At 31.8% G+C, this 10,113-nt stretch overlaps 1 protein-coding gene across 1 annotated transcript; it reads right to left on the bottom strand.

Moving 5' to 3' along the window:
• Positions 1–5,391: 5,391 nt before the first annotated feature.
• Positions 5,392–7,748, bottom strand: LOC107908866 (probable indole-3-acetic acid-amido synthetase GH3.1). Its single transcript, XM_016836150.2, has 3 exons — positions 7,319–7,748; positions 7,122–7,223; positions 5,392–7,030 (listed from the first exon to the last, which is right to left on the bottom strand). Exons 1-3 carry the CDS (start codon positions 7,636–7,638, stop codon positions 5,656–5,658), a joined length of 1,797 nt encoding a protein of 598 aa, XP_016691639.1. The 5' UTR covers positions 7,639–7,748; the 3' UTR covers positions 5,392–5,655.
• Positions 7,749–10,113: the final 2,365 nt, after the last annotated feature.

Consider the following 10,113-nt stretch of genomic DNA (forward strand, 5'->3'; position numbering starts at 1 on the left):
AAAGGGGAACGAATCGGAAACGTTACGTGTTAACGTTTTAAAACCGTGAAATCCTGTTAAATAGTCGACGGAGTTATATATTACGTGACGTAGCTATTTATTTTATTTTTACATATAGATTTTTTTTAATAATTTATGATTAACATAATACTTAAAATTATAAAATACATCAAAAAGGTCATTTAACCATTAATTTTAACCGTTGACCGTTAAAGTTAACGATCTCCAATGTTTTTTTAGTTAAAGCTATATTGTGTCGTAACACAATATGACATGTAGTAAAAAATGATAAAAATAAAAATCAATAAAAAATATAGAAAAATTATAAAATATTTCTTTTAATATAATAATTTTATATTTTTTACAAATTTTATATTTATTTACATTTTTATAATTTTCTTACAACTTTATAGTTTTTTATAATTTTCTTATATTTCTATATATTTTATAATTTTTCTAATTTTTTAATTTTTATAATTTTTTATTAAAATTTTAATAATTTTATAACTTTTATTATTTTTATTTTTTATCATTTTTGCCACATGTCACGCTGTGGTTGTAACACGTGATGGCTTTAACTAAAAAAATTTAGGGGCGGTTCAAGTACCCAATCGAGTACAAAAAGAATGCAGGGGCTTAATTTTTATTTTTTATTTTTAGTTTGAGGGCATTTTTTATACAATTTAAAAGTTCAAGTACTCAAGTGAGCACAAAAAAAAATAGTGGCTTAATTTTTTTTTGTATAAGTATAAAGATTTTTTACACTCTTGAGCCTAATTTTTTATTTGAGTCTATTATATGTATAATCGCACCACACGTCCTTTAATTTATGACATGTTTTAAATTGGTATTTGAGCTTAAATTAATTATAAATTAAATAAAAGTAAAATTTAATTCAATTTGATTAATCATTATTTTTAAATTTATATTCTATAAATTATTTAAAACACTTCGATTTAACTTGATTCTTGATTTATCGATTTTTCTTATTTAACTTTAATTAATCCTAATATTCTTACAGCTTTCCACCTTACGAACAAACAGTCCTAAAATGCTACAACCTCCCCCTTATATCAACCGACATTTTCAGTCTATTTTACTACAACATATATCATTTTGATAAATTAATTGTAACTTCTTAAATTACTAAACAAAACGGCAGAATTTTGTAGCTGAACTCATCCCCCCTCGCCGAGCGATGGTTAAATTCAGGCGAAAGACATAATGATGGCTGAGAGTAGAGGTGCTCATGCGCTTGAAATATGGGCCTAAAATTTTGTCAAAACACGTTCATATTTGTAAATACTAACCCAAGCCCATTTTAAGTTTGTCAATATTATTTTTTAATTTTTTTAAAGGTTGTTTATTTTATTTATTTTAATATTTAATAATTTTATACATTTTTTATTTATTGAAAATTTTTATATAGTAATCTTAGTTTTATTTTAATATTTACATTAAAGTAATATTATATATTTATTATAATTTTCTTTTTCTCTCTTTTTTTTGTGTAAAAAATCTTGAAAAACTAAAAATTTTTAAAAGAAACTATAACTACAAATTTATCCTAATACTTCTCCTACTGACTGCTCGGACTCTAAATTCGGTTATTTGGATGGATCCTAATAGGTTTATCTCTTTAATGTGTTTAAAATTACATAATATAAAGTATTATAAACTTAAAAATGAGTCGGGTCGGGCCAAACTTGGGCCTCGAATATTCAAACCTAAGCCCGTCCCATATTTTAAACAGGTCTAATTTTTTTGCCCAGGCTCATTTTTCGGACCTAATATTTTTGCCCAAACCCTCCCAAATTTCAAGTGAGCCTTCGAGCTTGAATAAGTAGCTCGACACATGAACAGGTCTAGCTGAAAGAGTGCCCCCTTCAAATACATGTTTATAATTTTATATTGATTGATCTCTCCTACCCTTATCTAAAACAAACCTTTAGAATTTTCTTTTTGCAATCATTTTTTTATCTAAAACAAACACCATCAGCATATGATTCTTATGACTTAATCTCAGACCTGAGCATAAGATGAACATCCTTGATCAAATGTCAGATTTAATTCCATATATATTTAACATATGACATATTATTCGTCTTATTGAAAGAAAAAAGTGATATTAACAGATCAATTGTCAATTGGGACTACGGATCGAGGCTCAAAACTTAACATTTACTAAGATATTTATGAATGTTCAATCAATTGAACCAACCATATTCATAATACCCTATTTTTACATAAAATAGGGGGTGTTTAAAGTAGAAATGATAGTTTTAGCATACAGGGGAAAGTGATATTAACACATATCTTTAACATATGACTTGTCATTAGTTTCATAGAGAGACAAATCACTCATCAATTAAGGGTATGATTAAAGCTCGGATCTTAACACTTGTCGAAATACTAATAAGAATTCAACTCAATCAATTTAACCAACTAAATCCGTAATACCCTGTATTTACAGGGCACGTTTAAAGGGAACTAAAAAGAAAAATTGGAAATGCCAGTTTTGGCATATAGGAACTAGATTCAAGCTTTGTTGGCTCCTTTCAAGAGAGACTGCCAAATGTGGAAGGTCTCTGGTCCCCTACTGTTAGCAAATACTTCAGAGTTAGGACCGGCAATGGGTGTGTTTTATCCATCTTCCTGCTTTGCCCTGGCCCTAAATGGCCGAACCCACACCCGTAACCTCACATCACTTGTTTATTGAATCCATTTTTGAAGCATTAGTCCCTGAAAAATTGGTTTAAAGGGCAGATGAAATGAATGAATTTGTTGAACATCTTTTTCTTTTTTAGCATTGTTAATGGGAGGGGGACCAATACTTTTTTTATTACATTATTGTCAGTGTATTTTTTTTTTTATGATTCAGTGAATTTAAATAGGGATATCATTGCAAAAAAAAAGAAAAAACAGTGGTGGGTTTGGAGGCAAAGTTGATAATTCGCTGGGAAAAGCCCAACAAAGGGAATTATCATGAAAGTGTTGATGTCGGGAAGTGGGTTAGCATCAGTAATGGCTAACCAATTCCCATTTCCCGAAGTGTAAATATTTTATTATTAACTTTCCTTCACCTTTAGTTTCTAAAATCCTGTCCAAAGCTTTACATTATTTGGATTAATAATTGTTCCATCTAAATATTTGGCAAAAAAAGAAATTGTTAATTGATCAAATACGTTTGTTTTTTTTTGAAAAGTTAGGAAAATAAGTCGTTTTTGGAGAAAGTGTATGAAAGTGCATCCAGCTGGGCACGCTTTCTTCACAATAATATGAAAGCATATCCAACTGGACGAGCTTTCTTTGTAATTATCGAAAAACACATCCAGCTAGGCACACTATCTCTAACATGTCAGTAGGAAAACTCGTCCAATTGGACAGGCATTTACACTCTCTCCAAAAACGACTTATTTCCCTAAATTTTAAAAAAATGACCTATTTGGCCAATTACTTTTTTGCGGCATGTTCAACTAATTTAGCCTAAATATTTTATAGATAGAAAATATATTCAATTTTTATAGGTGATGGAGAAGGAAGGTATGAAAGTAGTTGTATTAGGAGTTAGATTGTATTTTGTTCCGTTTACTTAAAAAATAGAAAATTAGTTGTACATTAGATCAATAAGTAAATTGGTCTTTCTGTTAAAAACTTCATCATTTTCTATTGTTATAAATTGTACGTCGGCAGTCATTATTTAGTTATTTTATTAGCCATACTCGTTTTTACCGGTAGAAATGAATGAAATTTTAACAAAAAAAAAGATCAGTTTGCTCTTTGATCTAATGTACAGAGACTAATTTACTCATTTTTTTAGTAGAGGTGTAAAATGCAATTTCACATCTAATGCAAGGGCCTCCATGGTACTTTTATTGACAGGAGGCGATCCCTTAAAATGAGAAATTTCTACCTTCAACTTTATAGAATATTTTATAAAATCATAAATTAGTATATCGTAAAATTATTGTTTGGCCTTTAAAAATGTTAAAATTTCGATTTAGTTTTCTTGAAAACGATAAAGACTTAAACTAATATAAAGGTGGAATTGTATCTTAATTCTCATAAAAATATAAGTTAATCTTGCTCTCGTAAAAAATTTTCTTACTTATCCCTTGATATTTTCCATATATTATATGTATTCATATCTAAATTTCTTAATATTTTATAACTATAAAAAATGACATAATTTAGCCCCAAAAATGTTAAAATTTGCTTTAGAGCCTTCGAAAATTATAAATATATAAATAAATACAATAATAAAATTATAATTTAACTCTTATATAAATATATAACTTAATCTCGACCATTCTAAAAAATTTTATTATGGTTCCACCCTTAAAATTTTTTCTTCGTATGTAAATATTTTATAATCTTAAACCTTCAAAATCCAAATTTGACTTTCCTGGTGGGAAAACCAAGTGAAATTTGCTAATGACAAATTGCTGCCATTTTCCTCCACTTAACAAATCCGTGGAAGATAAACTACGATGAAAACCATGAAATTCAATTTGCTGCGAATCAAGAAATTTTTTTAAGAGAGTTAAGAATTAAAATTTTCTATTTTGGGGTTAAATTATTAAAACTTTGTCCCTCATTTTGGATCAATTTTAAATTTGGGTAAATTATAAAAATAATTATTTTTGTTTGCCTCAGATTATATTTTAGTTATTTATGTTTGAAATGTTACGTTATCATTTTGTTACGAAGTAGTCACTCTATCGTTAAGCTCTCATACCTCCCTCACGACAATCCTATGTGGCAGTTCAAATGAGCTTTAAATGCCAACTTGGATGTCCAACTGGGATGAGAATAGTTTTTTCAGCCATAATGGGAAATAAAACTAAAAGAAACAGAAGACTCTTCTAATTCAATATGTAATTAATTTTAAATTTTTAATTAATTAAAAACTTATTCTCGTCCCAATTGGACATATAAGTTGACATTTAAAACTTATTTGGACCGCAACATAGGATTGTTATTAGAAAAGTAATAGAGCTTAACGACAAAGTGACTATTTTGTAACAAAACGATAAGTAAGTTACTCAAATATTATCTGAAACAAACAAAACAAAAGTGACTACTTTTATAATTTATACTTTAAAATTTGCATTATTAAATTTAGATCATTCAATTTGTATTTTTCAAATGGAATCCTTCAAAAAATTTCTAAGTTGAATATACTCTTTATAATAATTTAATTAACTGTGGATAGTTATCCTTCTGGAAAGCTTCGTCTCCTCAAAATTTTGAGGAAAAGAAAAGCAGTTTTCTTGGGATTCGCAACCTAAATTATTATTATTTAAGTTTGGAGTCATGTTATAGAACCTTTTTGTCAAACAAAACAAACAGACAGAGGAATCATAAAAAAGCAAACAAAGATGAACAATGTACTAAAAACAGCAACATTATCTCTGTTTTTTTTTTTTCATTACATGAAAGAAACAATCCAGAGGACAAACATCAGATATCCTCTGAATCCCCAAATTACAAAATCCTGACCCTCAAACATCCTAATCAAGTTATACACCATAAGTTACAGTAGGTTTATATATATATAATGCAAAACGAAAAAGAATCTACAGATTATAAACTAATTCCTGGTCGGTGGTGGGTGCCTAAATGAATAACTGAGTCACTGAATCATCATCATCATCATCTTCGCCTTTCAGGGGTCCAATGTGGTAAAGCTGGGCTAAAATGTGTAGATACCACTCTAGAGTCTAGTAACTCCATGATGGGTGTGAAGTTAACACACCTTGGAACCTTGTATTGATTAATGGAAGCTCCTCTTGATATGGCGTAATCCATGAGTTCTTCAAACGTGCCGTTTCTCACCACCCGGATTTCGAGTGGGCCGATTGAGTTGTCAGCAACTCGGCCTTGTCGGTACACCGAGTTCATCGATTCTTCCATTGCTAAACAGCACTGTTTCAAAACGTCGTCGGTGGGGGAGTTCGCGGCGTCTTTCACCAACAATTCCCAGTATATAACGTAGTGGCCGGGGATGGTTTTGGTGTCGGCGTAACTCGTGTACTCGACGACGCTGGTGTTGAATTCTCGGAGGAGCCGAGAAGCGTTCTCGACGGCTTTTTGTAACTCGGCTTCGTCGGTTTTGTCCGAGTCGATGCTGAGCAACACGTTCTTCCTCCTCACGAAATGGAACTGTGGGGCTGAGTTATGGAACCCCGTGACTCGTAAAATGTCGCCGACTCGGTACCTGCATAATCCGGCATAGGTCGTGATTACGAGCTCGTATTCTTTCCCGATTTCCACGTCAACAAGGTCAACGAGTTTAGGAGGTGAGTCACGAGTGAACCCAGCTGAGTTAGGATCATGAGGTAAGAACTCGAAATACGCCATGTTCGGCATGATAGTATACGAAACTTCCGATGGTTTGCACATGGGGTTAAGGTTTAACCCAAAATAACATTCCGATGAAGCGTACATTGTACATGCCTTAGGTAACCCACCACTGTAATAATCCAAGGTCGGAATATACTGTGCCATAGCACCCGTTACTATAACGTCGAGGTACTTAGTATTAGGCCAAATCCTTGTAATAATCCCTTCCCAGCTTTCCTTCGAACATTCATGGCGGACAAACCGAGCTAGTTCGGGGTCGGGTTTCAGGATCTTACCCATACATTCCCTTAATGACGGGTCGGTTACCTTTTGATTCAAGGTACCCGTTTCGATATCCTGAGAGAGTTGTCGCCAATTAAGCTGAAGGAACCTGATTGCACGGAGGAGACCGGAGGCGAACACCGCGCCGACACGGAGGACTTGATGGCGGTCTTGGAGACCACGAAGCATCTGTGTATACATGCTTTGGAAGGAATCAGGACAAAGGATGGCTTCGTTGGGGCTGGTGTAAACGTTGTATGGGTCGTACGGTCGGGTCTTGAAATGCTCGCTCTTGTAATAACTGGTCAGCACCGGTCGAGCTAACAGACCACCTGGGGTTCTTGTTTCCGATTTGACGAACAAGAAATATAAGCCCTTGCCTTTGTCTAAACCCGGCACATAACTGTTTCATACAAAAAACCCGCGTTAGCAGAGAGAAATTTAATTAAACAATCTTCTAAACATTAAACAAATACTAATATATATATACTTACAGATTCATCACTGGCATGAGCAAACTGTAGAGCAACTGGCGGCGATCTAGCTCTTCTTTAATAGTTGGCATCAGTTTCCTCTCACCAGCTGAAGTCCCGGAGCTGCACAATTTCCCATATAATAATCAATATACAGCGATGAGGATGGAATTGAATCATATAAATTTATAAAGAACCAAAAAGATAATTTTCCCAACCTGGTGAGGAATTCTGAGATTGGGTGAGCTGATAAAATGGCGGAACGGTCGCCATTAGCGATACGTTGGATTTCAGGCTGAAGGTCTTCGTAAGTAATGACCGGAAGTTTGGATTTGAACGAGTCACGATCGCTTGCCCCATTGAGTTTGAACCTTCGAAGGTACTCGGTTTGGGAGTTTTGAGTTAAGATATCGGACAAAACTCGTTCTTGAACCGGGTCGGCGTTCCGAGTCATTTCCTCGATGAATCGCAAAGCTTTTGCATCTTTCTCGCATGCCGGCGGACCCAAAGGAGACGAGATTGCGGAATCGACGGCCATTTAAATCTTTCTTTAAAAAAAAGGGAGCCTTTTAAGTTTTTTTAAAAAATTTGAGAGAGAGCTTTTGATTATGGAGGAAGAAGAAGAAAGGGGAACTGTGAACTATGTGATGATGAACTTTGGGGAGGTTAGAAGGGGATTTATATAGGGGAAGGGTAGAACGGGGAAGTAGTGGAAAATTGAAAAACGAAATACACGTATATTTAATGAAAAAAAAAAGGTTAAAAAGATTATTTTTTTCTGTCAACTGAGGGGGAGACAAGGTGGGGGCCACAACACGTAGACATGGCACGAAATAAGGCAGGCATGTGGGGTTTAGGTGACCGCCATGTCAGCATAGCAACAGAGGTTAAAAAAAAAAATTGTTTTACGCGTCACACAACCACGCGGCTGTTTTCGGGTAAAATTGTTGGCCCTTGATTACGATGGTCTGCCGGCACGTGAGACAGATGCTTATATTTTAATTTCAACTTTTTTTTTTAAAAGCCCCAAATATTAGTCCAAATGTTGAAAGTACAAACTGTTTTTAATTAGAATCATTACTTTTTGGCTTATAAATATTTAGTATTGTTATTTTCATTAATAAAGTTAAATCATTTTTCATTATTTTATAAATATATTTTTTAATTTTTTTAATAACATTCCATAATTGTATCAAATAATATTGGTCTTACATTTTTACTTATTAATAATAAAATATTATTTTTATATTTTATGTATTATAGCCGTGCAAGTTGCGCTTTTAATATTCAAAAGGGTTAATTTCACATTTTCACTAAATAATTTTAATTTTTTACATATTTTAATTTAGTCCTTAAAATATTCATATCATATAACCATTAGATTAAGTGTTTAATGCTTAACTAAATCTAACATAGAGCATGTTTAAAACACGTGTTATACACGATGGTGGAGTCGGGGTTGCCCTCCTTAAAATAAATTTATTTTCATTCAGGCCCTTTATAATTTATCAAATTTTAAATTAGTAATGGTAAAATTATACTTTGACCACCCCAAAAATAATAAATTTTTTATTTAATCTTTTAAAAATTATAAAGATATAGACTATTAAAATGGTGAAATTACATTTTTAGTCTCGTAAAAATATACAATTTAATCCCGCCCCAAAAAAGAATTTCTGGCTTCGCCACTGGTTATACAATAAAAGTGTTATAGAGACCCCTATATTAGGAAACAAGTTGAATTTTGTTCTCTCTACTCAAAACATGAGCAAAATTGTCTATGTATGTTAGATCAAATAGTAAACCAGTCTTTTCCTGTTAAAAATTTTATTCATTTATATTATTAAAAACTAGCGTGTCTGATATAATAATCAAACAGTTACATGTATATAAACCAATATTTAACAGTAGAAATAAATTGATTTTTTAACAAAATGATCCATTTGCTCTTTACTCTAACATAGAAAAATTAATTTGCTCGTTTTTTATTATTATTTTAAGACAATTAATCATGAAATATATTTTATGTGTTATTTTTTTAATAAAAAAACAAACGCTTTACTTTAAAAAATTACTCATTAAATTGTCGTTGATATAAAAAGATGAATAGCTTTTATAACAGAAGGTTGACGTCTCTCATAGAGAAAGAAGAACAAAGATGAGTGGGAATCACGTGTGGTTGATTTCCTACAATAAGAGCTTGTTTTCCTTTTGCTTTGATTTTAAAAGAAAGAAATAAAGTTTGAGACATGCATTTAAAGATGTACGATGCTTAGTTGGTAACGTTTTGGAATTTAGCAAACATGGAACAATTGCATGACTTGGATGTGTTTTCCTCTTTATATAACCAATTTTATCTTTTATTTTCATTCTATTAAATGTACGTCTGTTGGTTTGAGTTTTAGTTTAATTAACATAAGTATTATTGTCAATACAAGAAGACATGGGTTCGAGTATACTGAAGCGCATTATACTCCTATTTGTGGATTGGGGAGGGGCTATGAGTAGTTATAGTCATTATGTCAAAAGAGAGCAGATATGATCAGAACGTATAATGAAAGTGTTCAAAATATACATATGGCAATGTTATTACGTGAGTGAAAAAACATATTAAAATTTGATCAAAATTAAATATAACATTGGTTAGAAAATTACATATATATACAAGGAAGTCTTATTTAATTCTATTGAATATACGGTAGTTTGCTAATTGAGTCTTAGTTCGATTAGTATGAGTATTGTTGTCAATGCAGGAGAACGTGGATTCGAGTGTGCTGAAGCGCATTATTATCTTATTTATGGGTTGGGAAGAAAATATGAATAATTCTAAACATCAACTCAAATAAAATTCATGTTGTTTTTGTATACAAGAGTGTGTCATAAACACGCCATAAAGTACTTGGAAGTATCATTTTCATTTTAATTTTAAATAATAAGCACGTCTTCCATAAAAATATAATTAAATATTCCCAATTAAGAAGAATCTTAAATATAATAATACGGCTTAACCAAC

Source organism: Gossypium hirsutum, chromosome D02 (genome assembly GCF_007990345.1).
Source record: "Gossypium hirsutum isolate 1008001.06 chromosome D02, Gossypium_hirsutum_v2.1, whole genome shotgun sequence".
NCBI lineage: Eukaryota > Viridiplantae > Streptophyta > Magnoliopsida > Malvales > Malvaceae > Gossypium > Gossypium hirsutum.